Source organism: Theropithecus gelada, unplaced genomic scaffold (genome assembly GCF_003255815.1).
Source record: "Theropithecus gelada isolate Dixy unplaced genomic scaffold, Tgel_1.0 HiC_scaffold_15884, whole genome shotgun sequence".
Lineage (NCBI taxonomy): Eukaryota > Metazoa > Chordata > Mammalia > Primates > Cercopithecidae > Theropithecus > Theropithecus gelada.
This window is the reverse complement of record NW_020257641.1, coordinates 2998529-3017511: the sequence shown is the minus strand read 5'-3', so window position 1 is coordinate 3017511 and position 18983 is coordinate 2998529. Positions and strand designations below refer to the sequence as shown.

The window sequence follows — 18983 nt, the reverse complement described above, 5'->3', positions numbered from 1 at the left end:
AAGAATGGGAGACATTTAAAAACTCTCTATATTCTAAATTTCTCTTTAGTGTTGTAATAATTGTAAAAAAAAAAAAAAAAAAAAAAAGTTGGCCCTAAGTCTGCCTTTATAGTGTCCACATTAATTTCCTAAATTCTCGATTTCTAGTAAGTCAGGGAAAAGTGCAATTTCTCTAACAGGCAGCCAGATCAAGGATGCTCACCCTGACATTAGATGGAAATAGCTTTCAAAAGGCTGTTGACTACCAGAAACAGCCTTGTTATGAAGTTGTTATGAACAAATAGAACCGCTAGGTGGAGCCAAGAGTTTGAAGGAAACCCCAGAAAAAGACATTCCTTTGTTTCGGGAATTTTTAACATTTATAGAAGTATAGAAAGTCAAAGACCAAACACGCTCGTTTGGGCAGCTATGCAGTGTGATTAAACCTTTCCAGTTGGACGGAAAATACAGCTGTCTTTTTTACAGAGTTGAAGTCAAATCTACGTGGAGCTTTTTACCTACAAGTAATGGACAAGCTCCTGAATCCAACATATTCTAGATGAAATGGATCCCAGGACGGAATGCTGGAGAGAACTGCATATTCCAGTTACAGGCCCTTAGAGCTCAGTGGTCAGTAAACACTTCTGCTTCAGGACAGCTTCTTCTGCCAAAGTGGGAGCAGAGCTGAAAGGAAGAGAGAACGGGTTACTCAGGGAACCCCTGGGGTTTGGGAGAGGACATTCATGTCTCCATTAGTGCCATATAGAGCATTTTGAGGGTACAGCAGATTACAGACCTAAGTCAGTATGTAGTAACACCTAACCTGGCAATGCGATATTCTATAGAAGGGATATTTCTGGATAAACACTGCTTATTTCATTTTGAAATAAAATGTAAAGATAGCACGATTTTCCCCTTCTTAACAAATATGCCAAACACACTTAACCATTTCTTAATGAGTCAGGGTTAGTATGAGTATCACGAACAGTGCTGTGCTGAGCACAAGGCCAACACACTCAGGAGACAGCAAGCGAAGCAGGCTGTTCTCTGCTGCTGCTTCTGTTTGTTTGTTTGTGAGACAGGGTCTTGCTCTGTCGCCCAGGCTAGAGTGTGCAGTGGCATGATCACGGCTCACTGCCGCCTCAACATGCCAGGCTCAAATGATCCTTCCACCTCAGCCTCCCAAAAGTAGAAGTAGCTGGGACTACAGGCCTGTGCCACCACACCCGGCTAATTTTTGTATTTTTTTGTAGAGATGGGGTTTCACCATGTTGCCCAGGCTGGTCTCAAAACTCCTGGGCTCAAGCCATCTGCCCTCCTCAGCCTCCCAAAGTGCCACAATTACAGGCGTGAGCCACTGCACCCAGCCCTGTGTTTCTTTACATATTCCTAGATGGCTGTGTCTGTGTTCCTGCACCAGTTAATCTATTTTGTTAGAGCTGTGTGAAAAATAAAAAGACATGGGCTCTGCATGAAGGCTTACGAGTTTCTGCTATCAGTGAGCTTCATGAGTTTAAATGCAAGGATGTAACGATATCTAATTTGGTTTCATAAAAACTTAAAACATGAGGCCGGGCGCGGTGGCTCAAGCCTGTAATCCCAGCACTTTGGGAGGCCGAGGCGGGTGGATCACGAGGTCAGGAGATCGAGACCATCCTGGCTAACATGGTGAAACCCCGTCTCTACTAAAAATACAAAAAACTAGCCGGGCGTGGTGGCGGGCGCCCGTAGTCCCAGCTACTCGGAGGCTGAGGCGGGAGAATGGCGTGAACCCAGGAGGTGGAGCTTGCAGTGAGCCGAGATCGCGCCACTGCACTCCAGCCTGGGCGACAGAGCGAGACTCCGTCTCAAAAAAAAAAAAAAAAAAAAAAAAAAACTTAAAACATGCTGGGTCCTAAGGAGGCTCACACCTGCAATCCCAGCACTTAGGGAGGCGGGAGAATCGACTGAGACCAGGAGTTTGGGACCAGTCTGGGCAACAAAGTGAGACGACGTATTTACAAATATATAGATGTAATTAGCCAGGTGCGGGTGGTATATGCCTGTAGTCCCAGCTACTTCGGAAGCTGAGGCAGGAGGATTGTTTCAGCCCAGGAGCTGGAGGTTGCAGTCAGCTATGATCATGACACTGCACTCCAGCCCAGGTGATGGAGAGAGATACTGCCTCTAAAAATGTTTAAAACGTAAAACGATATCAAAGTACATAATACAAAGGACATAATTTAAAATGTCGAAAGTGGTAACAAGATTTCTGAATGAAACAGCAGTCACCCGTACCATTCTATTCCTACTTCAAGGGACATCAACTGGTTCTTTTCCTGGTATTTTCCTTCACTTTTCTGTGTACCCGTTTCTCAACGTGTGGTCTCTAGAATTTGCGAGAAATGCACATTCTTAGACCCCACCTCAGATATACTGAATCAGACTATGAGGTGGGGCCCAGCAGCCAATGTTTAAACAAACCTGCCTCCAGACATTCTGCCTCACAGCCCCCAGAGTTCTAACTGTTCTGGGTGATGTGTTTACACAGTGACTTCCTCCTATGGACTATGAACGCTTACCCTTCTTCCACCCTCTCCCCAGTCCCACAATCCTGCCTTCTCATCTTTTCAGCACAGCTATATGACCAATTTTGATCATGTTAAAATTCAGTGTTTGTTGTAATTATGTAAATATTTTCACAACTATCAGTATATTTCATGTTTTATACAACTTTTATTTTCCCTGGACTGAATAACTGCCTCTTTTTGTTGTTGTTGTGATGGCTTAGTGGGTATTTGTTGTGGTTGTTGTTTTTTTAAGAAGCGAGGTCTCAACATGTTGCCCAGGCTGGTCTTGAACGCCTGGTCTTAAGCGATCTCCTTGCCTCAGCCTCCTGAGTACTTCTCAGTTTTCTATACAAATCTCTCATCTATCCGTAACCTCTCAGGTAAACCATGGACCTCTGCTCAGTACATTCAGACATATAATATAATTTTTTTAAAAAACTGGAGGGTGGGGAACCTGTGTTTTTCTTGGCAAAATCCTTTCTGCAACTCTATATCTTCCTTTCTGAATCTGGACAGGATCCTTTCTAGACCCACTGGGCAGTTACCATCTTGGAACTTCCCTTCACCTTTCTCTGGGTAAATCCCTGCACCTCTCTACTGCTTCCTGGGTCCCATGACTTCTTTTTTGGATAAAAAAGAGGAACATATCTTCCAGTTTAGATGGAACACATCTTCCAGTAGCTTCCTGAGGAAGGCTAGATGGAAAGTATATATTTTAGGAAAACTGTACATCTAAAAATGTATTCTAATCTCACACTTCACTGATAGTTTGGGAAAACTCTAGGTGAGAAATTACTGCCCTCCAGGATTCAGAAAGCACACTACTCCATTATCTCCAGTTGTCAGTAAAGTCTGCTGCCATTCTGATTACCAATCCTTTGTACGTACTCTGTTTTTCCCCTTTGCTGGAGACTTACATCCTCTCTTCACTTTGACCTCCTAAAGATTCATGATGCTCCTTGGTGTAGTCTATTTTCATTCTCTGTGTTGGGTACTCAGTAGACTCCTTTAATCTAGAAACTCAAGTCCTCTGTTCTGAGAACGTCTGATTCCTTTCTTTGACAATTTCTTCCTTCCACTGACTGTTCTTTCTAGATCTTCTATGATTCATATATTGGACTTCCTAGGCCAATCCTCCAATTTTCTTTTCTCTCCCAGTTTTCATCTTTCTATTCTATACTTTTTGGGAGACTGTCTCAATTTTATCTTTATACACTCTCTGGATTTCATTTTTAATATAGTTAATAATTTCTAAAAATACTTCCTTGTTTTTTTTTTTTTTTTTAAAGTTTCCTGTTACTGTTGCATGGATACAGTATCTTCTCTCTAAATTTAGATACTATCATTTTGTTACCTTTTCTTTTGTTATTTACATTGCCTTTTTTTTCCTACTTCTATTTGTCAAAATTCACATTGCCTTTATTTCCTTCTTTTTCAGTTTACCTGTTCTGGTCTTTCCTCACATATCTGACAATCGTTAGCTCTCTTTGTATTTAAAAGAAAAGCTCTGGAATGTCTCCGGGACCTGTGTATATATGGACAAAACTCATCAACGAATGGGCTCCCTGGTGATTATCTGGCAGATTCCTGGCAATTTCATCAGAGGATCCACAAATGTATGTGCAGGCCTTTTTCTCTTTGGTTGGTTGGTTTCTCCAGAGAATAAGCCTCTTACTTTTTCAACTCAGACACTTATACTTAGCTAACACCATTCAGGAAACTGAGAAAAGAAGAAACGTTGGAAATTTCACCCTTCAGTGTGTGGACTTTGAGTTAGTCTTCCCGTGTCCAGTCTGGAGCCTTATTCCAAATGGAAATTCCCAGACCCAGAGCCTCTCTGGCCTGGCTCCTCCCGAGGGAACACTTCAGAATTATGCTAAAATGAGCAAGGGTGGTGGGATGGCAGATGGGTGAAATGGGCATAAATACTTTCAACCGATCCCCATGTTCTCAGCCCCACCTTGTATTCCATCTTCACAAATATCTGGTACCTACAATTTCGTTGCCTTTTCAGGGTTCTGCAGTGTGAACTGACTTGCTTTTTATTTTCTGTTTCTACTCCCTCCCCTATTCAGGCTTAGATCTTAGTTTACTCCACTCTGCTAAACTGGTTACCACTTATCATTTAGCTGCTTCCCAAAACTTGTTGAGATCTCTTAATTGCTGATGTCTCCTCTCCTGTTCTTTGTCCTCATGACTTGATGCCTTTGAAACACCGTATCACACAGAAAACACTGCAAAGTAAATCTAAATCTGTGGAGAGGGGACCCAGTCATCATTTTAAAAAATTACTATGACATCCGTATATTAAAGCACATAAGGCATGAGTCTACAGCTTGAACAACTTTTTGCAAACTGAATACACCTCTGTAATCAGCATGCAGAATATGAAACAGAACACGACTAGCACTCCCAAAGCTGCTTTTGGGCTCTCTTTTATTCATCAGCACATCAAGGGTAACCATTATAGAGTTGTGCTTCTGTTTGAACTTGACTTTGTTTATCCTTATTACAGTGCAGAAACTGCAAGATGAACCCCAGAGATCTCCATCTCCAGCCATTCACACTCCTATGTAATCTCTAGCCCTTGGGTGTGGAAAGGACTTGTGACTTGCTTTAACCAACAACAGAATACAGCAAAGGTAAAAGGATGTCATTTCTGTGATTAGACTATACAAGATTGTGATTTCTGTCTTGCTAGCAGACTCTACTGCTTTCTCAGTTTGCATGCTGGAATAAAGTAAGCAACTACTTTGGAGAGGCCCACATAGTAAGGACTGAGGGCAGCTTCTTGCCAGTCACCAGCTAGGAACTGAGTTCCTTAGTCTAACAGGTCTTCAGATCCTGAATCCTGCCAAGAGCCCTGGCTGGTGCCCCTTCTTCCATTGAGCCTTCAGATGAAAACCTGGCCTTCACCAATATTTGACTGTAGCCTGTGAGAGACCCTGAAGCAGAGAACCCAGCTCAGCCACATCCCGATTCCTGAGCCACAGAAAATGAGATTACAGTGTGTATTGCTGGAAGCTGCTAAGTTTGTGGTAAGGTGTTGCACGGAAGTAGAGAATTAATACAATTATGTTTATGTGATTCATCTACACCGCTATATTTTAGTTGTAGTTATTAATTTTCACTGTTCTTTTCTAATATTTAGTCAACTGCTAATGTGCATTTGGAAGGTTTTCAGTTTGGACTATTATGAATATAGGTGCTATAAAAATTCCTGTACATGTCTTTTGATGGACGTATATTCATATTTCCATTGGGTATGTACATGAAAATAGAATCACTGAATCATTGGGTATGTTCAGCTGTATTGCCAAACCTATTTCCAATGTGATTACTCCAGTTTACAGAGTTTCAGTTGCCCCGTATCTTCACCAACACTTGCTACTATGTATCTTTCATTTTAGCCATTCTGGTGATAATGTAGCACTGTCACATGGTAGTTTGAATTTACATTCCCCAAGACTAATCAAGTTGCATATTGTCTAGAATGCTTACCGGCCATTTGGATATCGGTTTGTGAACTGCCTATTCAAGCTTTTTGCCCATTTTTCTATTATGCTGTCTTTAGCTTACTTATTTGGAAGAGCTCTTTATAAATTCTAGATATGAGTGGGTCCTTTGCCATACAAAGTTAAGACTGGGGTTGGGGAGAAAGGAGAATGGAAGGGGTGAGAGAGGGAGACAGAGACAGAAGGAGGGATGGAGAACAAATGTTTTCTCCTATTCTGTAGTTTCCCCTTCCATAATATCTTGAAATTACATCTTTTGATGAACAAAATTTCTTGATGTAATCCAAGTGATTTTTTTTCCTGTAAGACTAAAGCTCCTTGTGAGCTATTTAAACAAATCTTTGCCTATTCTAAGGTCAGAAGTAAGTTCACTCATATTTTCTTCTATAAGTTTATTATCTGATGTTTCATATTTAGATGTGCAATCCATCCAGAATAGATTTTTGTGAATGGTATGGAGTTGGGTCAAGATTGTTTTTTTCCCACAGGGACAACTAATCTGTCCGGCTGATTTACTAAAAGACCATTCTTTCCTCACAGCATTGCACCATCACTTTTTTCATAAACCAGAAAACTGTATTACACATGAGTTTGTTTCTAGACTCTATTCTGTTCCACTGATCTGTAATTTTTATCTCTTTAGCCCTTTATTACTCCTTTCCATGAGTTTTAGGAAGAAACAGAGATAAGCTCTGCTTTTATCTGCAATTTTTAATCTGAAAGTCCTTAAGAGCTCACATTTTATTGTGTAAATTCAATTACAAAGCATTACCATCAGGTTCTCTGTATGCAGCTCTATTTTTACAGTGATAATTAGTAGGCATACAAATGCTTAGAAAAATAATCCATTACATTTGTATAAAGTGCTCTCTTACTAGATGTAAGCTTCCCAAATGCAGGTCTCTCATCTGTCTTGTTCACTGTTATCTTCAGTGTCAGATATCAGTCAATGCCTGGTCCATCACGGACATTCAATAAGTGTTTGCTGAGTGAGTAATATGCTACTTTAAACTCTGTGAGAACAATTTTTAAATTAAACTGAATTTCTTTCCAGTTAATAATCTCTAATAATTCCCCCCACCTTTCTCTAATTAGGAAAGCATGTATTTCAGCCGACCCACATTTTCAAGAGGATATGTGAAATGGGGGATATAATCAGGAAAAAAGGTCTGAGGTAGAAGTGAAGGCAATTCTAAATCTTTTGTAAAACAGGTGCAGTTATGGTTCTAGCAATCAAAAGTTGAAGAACCAGATGCTGAACAAAAAGCTCTAGTTTTTGAGTCTAGTTTCTGTTTGTAGCAAGCAATGCGTTGAAATGAGCTCACAATATGTGTCGGTAAAGGCATCTCAGGGCTCTCACCCTGGGAGTATCCTCCCTTACCCATTTGTACTGCACCTCTTGCCCTGTGTTGACGGGCACTATCATTCATCACTATTATAGTAGGCATGAGCATAACAGTAAAGCATCAAAGGAAACAATACAAACTGATTTTAAAACAAATATTAAAATTTAAAGATAAGCCTGTTAATATCTTCAGCAAAGACTTAATAAAGAAATGCTAATAGAAAATACTTCATAATTTTGTAGAAAATTGCTACTGACAAGAAAAAGCCACTACACTAAATAACAAACAGAAAAAAGATTTATCCAATTTCAATACAGTTCAGTTAGGGAAGAATCAACATTGCTGTTTTAGAGATAATAAGTTTTATTATTTTTTTCCTCCTAATAGATGCCTAAGAACTGCAGTTGAGAAATAATTTTCTCACCTGGTCACAGCATCTACCAAGAATGGCGCTGGGGGAGAGATCAGTGAGATTCCATCTTTATTACCGTGTCCCTCCTTCCCTGCCAAAAGCATTTCACATCCCGCAAGTCCATTAGACATGGCACCGCTCTGCTGTGGGAGATACACACACATCTAAATACAGAGGTAACAATACCTGCCTGGTCAGCACTTCAGCTCCAAATCAAGCTTCACTACTGAATATGAGAGTAAGTAAGATAGTTTTGATAATTATGACTGTTTTGTTTTGTTAACTATTCTTCGTCTCAGACTTTTACTTTTGTTTCTGCCAGCATCCTGACAAACACTTACAACCAGAAAGGGTAAGCCACTAGCTTGAAGCCATTAAGTTCAGTTAACAAGGCTTTGATAACAACCCTCACATTTTTAAGGAAAAACAAAGAACCCAGTAATCCTTTAGGCCTTACCCTGAGAGGGTAGCCAGAAGAAAAATCACAAATAACATGAACTTACCGGAACAATCCACCGAGGTGTGATCGTGGATGTAGAAGACACCTAAAATAATTTTATGTATTTACTTTTTGGAAAGACTGACTTATTTTCATACTTATAATACTTACATCTATTACAAAATCCATTCTAGGAGGGCAATTCTTAATGGTGTTCCTTGAGCTGACGTGGACTTCTAAATCCAAGACCCTTTTCTATTATACAACACAGATGCTATCCGTCACCACTTAAGAAAGTGTCATAATTTTGAGAATCTCTTATCTAAAAATTTACCATTCAAGAATCTATTACTACTTTCAGTTCACTTAATAGGACTGCCCCTACCCCACACCCACTATTCAGTTTAACATTTTATTCTCTGAAATTTCAGTTAATTACAAATAATGATAGCCTTCTTGGTTGCAGCCTGAACAATGGATTGTGACTAATCCAAATAAACAGCACAAAGAAAGTACACAGAAAAAATAATCTGTTTAGATGCAGATCATTCTCTAATTATCATGTATGCATGAAGAAAGCAGCAATAAAAACACCCATATTGCTCCTGGTTCACAAGGCCTTTGATATATTATTTTTAAATGTCTAGCTTTCTATTACAGATCTTCTATGTGTAGAATTATAAACTAATGAAACCCACCCATTTTACTAGTAATTTAGACTAGTCCTTGCATTGGTGGCCTTAGATACTCTTAAGAAAAAACTAATGTAAGTCCAGGTATTAATAAATTAGATAACCACCAAAAGAATAAAAACACAGGCTGGGCATAGTGGCACACGCCTGTAATCCCAGCATATTGAGAGGGTGAGGCAGACAGATCATGAGGTCAAGAGATCAAGACCATCCAGGCCAACGTGACGAAACCCTGTCTCTACTAAAAATACAAAAATTATCTGGGTGTGGTGGCATGCGCCTGTAGCCCCAGCTACTCGGGAGGCTGAGGCAGGAGAATTGCTTGGAGGCGGAGGTTGCAGCGAGCTGAGATCGCGCCACTGCACTCCAGCCTGGCAAAAAAGCGAGACTCCATCTCAAAAAAAAAAAAAAACAAAAACAAAACCCAACCCACAAAGTATGACTTTCCTACCAATATTTTTTAGATGCATGTTAACAGCAGGAAATAAGAGAAAAAAATATCATAAGTAGTAAACAAAAAATAGTTTGACAGACTTTTCCAGACTTGCAGTTAACTCTTATCCTTTGGTAAAGTCTTTGTTTATTAATCTACGCTGGTCATTCCCAAAGGGTGGTTCCCACACCACATCTGCATCACCTGGGAACATGTTAGAAACACAACTTTTCAGACCCCACCCAAGATATACCAAAATTAGAAACTCTGAGGTGGGGCCCAGCAATCTTGTGTGTTAACATCCCCTCAAAGTGATTCTGATATACACAAAAATTGGAGGATTAATGATGTAAGCAAACATTCGATACCACAGAAAGTATCATCTGTATTTCCAAGCCTTCAGGATGGCATCTAACTGCTACAGCAATACTTGTCACATCACTCATAAGGTACAAAGTTAGTCATTTCTTTTTTTTTTTTTTTTTTTGAGACAGAGTCTCACTGTGTCACCCAGGCTGGAGTGCAGTGGCGCTATCTTGGCTCACTGCAAGCTCCGTCTCCCAGGTTCCAGCAATTCTCTTGCCTTAGCCTCCCAAGTAGCTGGGGTTACAGGTGTGCACCAACACCCCCAGCTAATTTTTGTATTTTCAGTAGAGACAGGGTTTCACCATGTTGGCCAGGCTGGTCTTGAACTCCTGACCTCAAGTGATCCGCCTGCCTTGGCCTCCCAAAGTGCTGGGATTACAGGCGTGAGCCACTGTGTCCAGCAAAATTAGTCATTTCTCTCTCTCTCATCCCTGGAGGGAAGAAACTGTTTCAGTCGGCCCTCTATATCCATGAGTTCTGCATCTGCAGATTCAACCAACTGTGAATTGAAAATATTTGGAGGGGAAAAAAGGATGGTTGTGTCTATACTGAACATGTGCAGACTTTTTTTCTTGTCATTATTTCCTAAACAATACCATATCTGTTTACCAGCATTTACACTGCATTAGATATTACAGGTAAGCTAGAGATGATTTAAAATATGCTAGAGGATATGTGTAGGTTATATGCAAACACTACACCATTTTATATGAGATTTAAGCATGCGTGGATTTTGGTATCCAAGGGGAGTCCTGGAACCAATCCCCCACAGGTACTGAAGGACAATTATACTTACGAGAGTATCTTCCAGACTGTAATAATGATTGATATGTTCAATGCCATTCTTATGCTCTCATCTTTCTGTAAAACTTTTGTTAAAATTAAATATATCCTTATTGTCTTAAGAAGCTGTTTTATCCCCATGTTTTCTCTTATGTTATTTAATATGATGTTGAATTATAAAAGGCTTATAGAAATATGTGATTTCTATACAGTGATACACAAATTCAAAGTGGTAAAATTTTAGGACAGAGAGGCAATGCTAAGTGGTTACTAAAACATAAACTCTTATCCAATGGAAAGTTTAACCATGAATTATTAAAAAGGAAAAAACTGGAATCTAGCAGGAACATTTTTCAAAACAGAAGTTTCTTTCCATCATACTGTTTTAAAGCATATTTACCTGAGGTGCAACTGTGTGATCAATCAGATTCTCGGTTAGAGATGCAAGCAAGGCATCCAATTCATCTGTAGCCTCCTATGGAAGACAGGAATCTAGAGTTGTTAAATGACCCCTTTATCATCAGATGTTAACTTTTTTCCATATCCTCTCAATTTATAATTCTGACACAGGCCTGATTAGTGTTAATCCTTTAAACACACAGGGACGCTCATGAATCATGGTTGTTAATGATTCCACTTCTGCATGGAGGGAAACCTATACTACAGTCAGGACGTGAAAAAGCTAAACTGCTACGTAAATTTTCAAACAGCTGTTCTCCTAGACAAAACTTGGGTAGGGTTATGACTATTCTGGCTCTTAACTTTTTAATTACAAAACATTTTTTTTGGCTGGATGCAGTGGCTCACACCTGTAATCCTGGTGCTCTGAGAGGCCAAGGCGGGAGGATCTCTTGAGCCCAGGAGTTCCAGGCCAGCCTGGGCAATATAGTGAGACCTCATCTTCACAAAAACTGAGCAAAACTAGCTGGGCACAGTGGCACCCAGCTGTAGTCCCAGCTACTCAGGAGGCTGAGGTGGGAAGATCACTTGAGCCCGGCAGGTAGAGGCTGCAGTGAGCCAAGATTACACCACTGCACTCCAGCCTTGGTGACAGAGTGAGATTCTGCCTCAAAATGAATTTTAAAAAAGTAAATACAGCCGGATGTGGTGGCTAACGCCTGTAATCCCAGCACTTTGGGAGGCCGAGGTGGGTAGATAGTGAGGAAAGGAGATCTAGACCATCCTGGCTAACACGGTGAAACTCTGTCTCTACTAAAAATACAAAATATTAGCCAGGCCTGGTGGCGGGTGTCTGTAGTCCCAGCTACTCAGGAAGTTGAGGTAGGAGAATAGTGTGAACCTGGGAGGCAGAGGTTGCAGTGAGCCAAGATCGCGCCACTGTACTCCAGCCTGGGTGACAGAGCAAGACTCCATCTCAAAGAAAAAAAAAGTAAATACAATAAAATAATTTAAAAAAAATTTTTTTGAGACAAGGTCTTGCCCTGTCCAGACTGCAGTGCAGTGGCACAAGCATAACTCAGCGCAGCCCCAACATCCTGGGCCCGAGCCGTCCTCCCGCCTCAGCCTCCCAAGCAGCTGGGACTACAGGTGTGTGCCACCATGCCCAGCCAATTTTTTTTTATAGAGACAGGGTCCCACTTATGTTGCCCAGGCTGATCTTGAACTCCTGGGTTCAAGTGATCCTCCTACCCTGGCCTCTCAAAGTGCTGGGATTACAAGTGTGAGCCACTGTGCCCAGCCTCTTAACTTTTAGACTAGAGGAGAATCGTACTACTCTGTATGGTAATATCACACTTTGAACTTAAAAACAAACAAACAAATAAAAACCAGTAACAGGTCAGCACAGGAGACAGTGGATAAAGGAGATGGCTAAATTCCAAATGTTCCTTTATCTAGACTGATGGTGCTTCTGTTCGTAAAATACTACGATATGAACTCTCTCCCTATAAACGTTAATGAATACTTTTGGTTAATCAGTACTTGAAGTACCTTATAGAGGACACAATTCTCTACTGTGAGGGAGGGGGTCTGGGAGAATTTTAAAACAACAAAAGATAAAATGCCAATCTGGCAATAAACAATAGGAACCTAGGGCCTAGCACACAAGAAAAAAGGGCCCTTCATTCATACATTTCTTTCTTTTTTTTGGGGGGGGGGGGGAACATGGTCTTGCTCTGTCACCCACGCTGTAGTGTAATGGTACAATCATAGCTCACTGCAGCCTGAATTTCCTGGGCTTACACAATCCTCCCACATCAGCTGCCCAAGAAGACAGGACTACAGGCATGTAAAACTATGCCTGGCTACTTTTTTTTAAAAAAATTGTAGAGATGGGGTCTCCCTATGTTGCCCAGTCTTGTCTCAAACTCCTGGCCTCAAACCATATTACCGCCTTGGCCTAAAGTGCTGGGATTATAGGCATGAGCCATCACATTCAGCCACTCATTTACACATTTCCATTTCTGCCTATATGCCTTCACGTCTTGGAGAATCTCCTATTCATATTTCAACATGCAACTTAATTTAAACCACAAAAACATGAAAAATTGTTCTCCCTTATCTTCCCACCCTGCTGCCTGGACTAAGTGCACCATAACAGCTTGTGCAAGTCTCTGCCACAATGTATTACAATTCTCTCTCCCACTAGACTATAGGCAGTTAAGCTGAGACCATGTTTCATCCATTCATTTTTGAATCTTTAATACTTAATAAGTTGTCTGGTGCATATTATATATGCAATAAATCTTTGAACTAAATGTCCTTCTCTGCTTTAAAAACATCTCAGGTTCTGCTTAATGATTTCCAATGATTAGTCAATGTATCTTTTCAGATTTTAATCAGCAGAAAAGAAATGCCTGACTGAAGGTATTTTAGGTTGGGTTTTTTCTTTAAGCCTAAAAATCTGAAAGATACTTATATACGTAAATACCAACCATACACCTTCATTGAGTAGTGAGAATACAAGTGATTTTTAATTTTTCCTTTTTGTGAAGTATTTGGCAAATTACAAGAGATGTACATTATGCAATAAAAGAGACAAATGGTAAGTGTTCATGCAAAGACAATTTTTAATTTAACTTGCAAATTAAAACATTCATTGGCAATAAACTGGGTTTCTATGATTTCTGAATTGGTAAAGGGTTTAGCAAGTGGATACAGAAAAGGCAGAAGTTGAGATGAGCTGGTTATGTTGCAATGTAACTAGTGATAGGTCTCTGTTATTTCAAAAAGTTTGTTTCAATCAACAAATGTTTATTTAGTGTTTATTATGTGCCAGGTACTATTTGAGACACTTAGGCTACCCCAGCACTTTGGGAGGCCAAGGTAGTAGAACTGCTTGAGGGCAGGAGTCTGAGACCAGCCTGAGGGATACAGCAATGAACAAAAGAGGTCAGGTCTCTCACACAGCTTACATTCCCTACAGCAGCAGTCCCCAACCTTTTTGGCACCAAGGACCAGTTTTGTGGAAGACAATTTTTCCAAGGATCAGGTTTGGGGGTGGGGTATGGTTTTGGGATGAAACTGTTCCACCTCAAATCATCAGGCATTAGATTCTTATAAGCAGTGAGCAACCTAGATCCCTCGTGTGCACAGTTCACAGTAGGGTTTGCACTCCTATGAGACTCTAACACCACAGCTGATCTGACAGGAAGTGGAACTCACACAACAATGGTTGCCTGCAGCTCACCTCCTGCTGTGTGGCCCAGTTCCTAACAGGCCATGAACCAGTACCGGTCCAAAGCACAGGGATTGGGGACCCCTGCCCTAGAGTAAATGAAACTACTGATTCAACAAGATCCCCTAATACTTTCATCTAAGAAACACTTAGTCACTATTTGCATGCAACACTGTATCTTAAAAGGAAATATGAGTGAAAGCATAGCTAACATCCAAAACCAGCCCCAAAATATAAACAAACTACACACAAACTGGAGAAGAATCCCTAAGATCCTCTTGTGAGTGGTGTGGCAACAGGATTCTCCCTAGAGAACTGTGGCTCAATCCTTTTACCACATCTGTTTTTTTTCTGAGACAGTCTCACTCTATTACTCAGGCTGGAGTGCAGTGGCATGATCTCAGTTCACTGCAACCTCCACCTCCCATGCTCAAGTGATCCTTCTGTCTCAGCCTCCTGAGAAGCTGGGACCATAGGCACCTGCCACCATGCCCAGCTAATTTTTTGTATTTTTGGTAGAGACAGGTTTTGCCATGTTGCTCAGGCTGGTCTCAAACTCCTGAGCTCAAGGGGTCCGCATGCCTCGGCCTCCCAAAGTGCTGGAATTATAGGTGTGAGCCCCTGTGCTCGGCCGCTCTTCTCACATCTTAAGTCCCAGTGTCCATCAGTAATCACTAGATGCACTTGGTTATACTGCAAGATTCAATTCAAAATTGTCTTTGGCAAAAATTTTAAGAAGTAAAAGTATTCTTACCTTTAGAACAGAACCACTGTCGGCAGGTGTGATATACGTCAGAGTCTCAAGAGACTCTTTGGGGAGGGGCACATTATTCTCATTTAACACAGCACTAGGAAGAAAAAGATAAACTCATATCATATAGGACCTGGGTCCAGGCAGAATTTTCAAAGAAGGGGCTTAGGAAAGAAGTGCAACAAATTCATGTAGGGAAAGGTATATGAAAAAATGCTCAACATCACTAATCATCAGGGAAATGCAAATTCAAACTACGATGAGACATCATCTCACTCCAGTTAAAATGGCTTTATAATTAAAAAGATAGGCAATAACAGATGCTGGTGAGGACCCATAGAAAGGGTAACCCTCTTACGCTGCTGCTGGGAATGTAAATTAGTACAGCAACTTTAAAGAACAGTATGGAGGTTCCTCAGAAACTAAAAAGAGAATGACCATGTGGTCCAGCAATTCCACTACTGGGTAAACATCCAAAAGAAAGAAAATCAATATATCAAAAAGACACCTGCACTTCCATTCTTATTGCAGCTCTACTCACCACAGTCAAAATATAGAACTGACCTAAGTGCGCACCAAGTGCTTAATGTATTATCACATGTACCCTGAAACAAAGTACATCTATAGTACATCAATATTTTAAAAAATGAAACCGTGGACAAAGAAGTAAAGGGAAACCAAGAAAACAATGTGCCAACAAATGTAGAATATTAATAAATAAGAAAAATTATAAAAATGAATTAGGCCGGGCGCGGTGGCTCAAGCCTGTAATCCCAGCACTCTGGGAGGCCGAGACGGGCGGATCACGAGGTCAGGAGATCAAGACCATCCTGGCTAATACGGTGAAACCCCGTCTCTACTAAAAAAATACAAAAAACTAGCCGGGCGAGGTGGTGGGCGCCTGTAGTCCCAGCTACTCGGGAGGCTGAGGCAGGAGAATGGCGTAAACCCGGGAGGCGGAGCTTGCAGTGAGCTGAGATCCGGCCACTGCACTCCAACCCGGGCGACAGAGCGAGACTCCATCTCAAAAAAAAAAAAAAAATGAATTAACAACTTTGAAGCTGAAAAGTATAATTACAGGCTCCACTGTCTGTTTTTCTCTATGTGTCCATGTGTTCTCATCATTTAGCTACCACTTTACGCAGTATTTGGTTTTCTGTTCCTGTGTTAGTTTGCTAAGGATAATGGCCTCCAGCTCCACCCATGTTTCTGCAAAGGACACAATTTCATTCTATTTCATTCTTTTTTTATGGCTGTATAGTATTTCAAGGTGTGTGCATACCACATTTTAAAAATCCAGTCTGCCACTGATGGGCATTTAGGTTGATTCCATGTCTTTGCTACTGTGAATAGTACTGGAATGAACATACGTGTGCATGTGTCTTTATGACAGAACGATTTATATTCCTTTGGGTATATACCCAGTAATGGGACTGCTGGGTTGAATGGTATTTGTTTTAGGTCTTTGAGGAATCCCCCACTGTTTTTCCACGATGGCTAAACAAATTTACACTCCTACCAACAGTGTATAAGCGTTCCTGTTTCTCTGCAACCTCGCCTGTTATTGTTTGATTTTTTTTTAATAATAGCCATTCTGACTGGTCGAGTTGGTGTCTCACTGTGGTTTTGATTTGGATTTCTCTAATGATCAGTGATGTTGAACTGTTTTCTATATGCTTGTTGGCCACATATAAGTCTTCTTTTGAAAGGTGTCTGTTCAAGTCCTTTGCCCACTTTTTAATGGTTTTTTTTTCTTGTAAATTTGCTTAAGTTCCTTATAGATGCTGGATATTAGACTTTTGTCAGATGGATAGTTTGCAAAAATGTTCTCCCATTCTGTAGGCTTTCTGCTTACTTGGCTGAGTTTCTTTTGCTATGCAGAAGCTCTTTAATTAGATCTCATTTATCAATTTTTGCTTTTGTTGCAATTGCTTTTAGCATCTTCTTCATGAAATCTTTGCCCGTTCCTATGTCCGGAATGGTATTGCCTAGATTGTCTTCCAGAGTTTTTATAGTTTTGGGTTTTACATTTAAGTCTTTAATTTGCCTTGAGTGGATTTTTGCACATAGTATAAGGAAGTGGTCCAATTTCAATCTTCCGCATATAGCTAGCCAGTTATCCCAGCACCATTTATTGAATAGGGAACTGTTTCCCCATTGCTTGTTTCTGTCAGCTTTGTCGAATATCAGATAGTTGTAGGTGTGTGGCACAATTTCTGGGCTCCATTCTGTTCCATTGGTCTGTGTGTCAGTTTTTATACCAGTACCACGCTGTTTTGGTTACTGTAGCCCTACAGTCTGAAGTCAGGTAGCATAATGCCTCCAGCTACCTCTTTTTGCTTAGGATTGCCTTGGCTATTTGGGCTCTTTTTTGGTTCCATATGAATTTTAAAATAGTTTCTTCAAGTTCTGTGAAGAATGTTATCAGTAGTTAAACAGAAATATCATTGAATCTATACATTACTTTGGGCAATATGATTATTTTAATGATATTGATTCTTCCTACCCATGGGCATGAAATGTTTTTCCATTAGTCTGTGTCATCTCTGACTTCGTTAAGCCGCGTTTTGTAGCTCTCCTTGTAGAGACCCTTCACCTCCCTGGAAACCAAGAAAATCCTAGGTATTTTATTTTTTTTATGGCAACTGTGAATAGGACTGCATTCCTGATTTGGCTCTCGGCTTGACTGTTGTTGGTGAACAGGAATGCCAGTGATTTTTGAACACTGATTTTGTATCCTGAGACTTTGATGAAGTTGTTTATCAGCTTAAGGAGCTTTCAGGCCAAGACTATGGGGTTTTCTAGATATAGAATCATGTCATCTCCAAACAGGGATAGTTTGACTTCCTCGCTTCCTATTTGGATTCCCCTTATTTCTTTCTCTTGCCTGATTGCTCTGGGTAGGCATTCCAATACTATGTTAACAGGAGTGGTGAGAGAGGGGATCTTTTCTCGTGCCGGTTCTCAAGGGGAATGCTTCCAGCTTTTGCCCATTCAGTATGATGTTGGCTGTGGCTTTGTCAGAGACGGCTTTTATTATTTTGAGGTATGTTCCTTGAATACTTATTTTATTGAGAGTTTTTAACCTGAAGCAGTGTTGAGTTTTATCAAAACCCTTTTCTGCATCTATTGCGATTATCATGTGGTTTTTGTCCTTAGTTCTGTTTATGTGATGAATCACATTTATTGATTTGCATATGCTGAACCAACTTGCATCCCAGGGATATAGCCTATTTGACTGTGGTGGATAAGCTTTTTGATGTGCTGCTGGATTCAGTTTGCCGGTATTTTGTTGAGTATTTTTGCATTGATGTTCGTCAAGAATAATGGCCTGAAGTTTTCTTTTTTTGTTGTGTCATTGCCAGGTGTTCGTATCAGGATGATGCTGCCTTCGTAGAATGAGTTAGGGAGGAGTCTCTCCTCCTCAATTTTTTGAAATAGTTTCAGCAGTAATGGTACCAGCTCTTCTTTGCATATCTGATAGAATTCAACTGTGAACCCGTCTAATCCTGGGCTTTTTTTGTTTGGTAGGCTGTTTACTACTGATTCAATTTTGGAGCTCATTATTGGTCTGTTCAGGATTCAATTTCTTCCTGGCTGCCTTGAGAGAGTGTGTGTGTCCAGGAATTTATTAATTTCTTCTAGATTTTCTAGTTTATGGGCATACAGGTGTTTGTAATATTCTGATAGTTACGTGTATTTCTGTGGAGTCAGTAGTAGTATCTCCTTTGTGGTTTCTGATTGTGTTTATTTAGATCCTCTCTCTTATTAGTCTAGCTCATGGTCTGTTTTATTATTTTTTTCCAAAAAAGAAACAACTCCTGAATTCATTGATCTTTTGTGGTTTGTTGGATTTTTTTTTGAGACAGAGTCTCACTGTTTCCCAGGCTGGAGTGTGATGGTGCAATCTCGGCTCACTGCAACCTCCACCTCCCAGGGTCAAGTTATTCTTGAACCTCAGCATTCAAAGTAGCTGGGATAACAGGCGTGTGCCACCCCGCCCAGCTAATTTTTGTATTTTTAGTAGAGATGGGTTTTCGCCATGTTGGTCAGGCTGGTCTTGAATGCCTGGTCTCAAGTG

The 18983-nt window shown here is 40.5% G+C and overlaps 1 protein-coding gene across 1 annotated transcript in view; it reads right to left on the bottom strand.

The window, feature by feature from the left end:
• Nucleotides 1-245: 245 nt before the first annotated feature.
• The window catches only part of LOC112617144 (band 4.1-like protein 5), a 173364-nt gene continuing 154626 nt past the window's right edge, over nt 246-18983 (bottom strand). Inside the window, exons 21-25 of the mRNA XM_025373879.1 lie at nt 14906-14999; nt 10915-10989; nt 8305-8346; nt 7814-7944; nt 246-663 (exon numbers count right to left, since the gene is read on the bottom strand). Coding sequence (XP_025229664.1) covers nt 597-663; nt 7814-7944; nt 8305-8346; nt 10915-10989; nt 14906-14999 — 409 coding nt within the window. The 3' untranslated portion in view covers nt 246-596. The remainder of the gene's footprint in view (nt 664-7813; nt 7945-8304; nt 8347-10914; nt 10990-14905; nt 15000-18983) is intronic.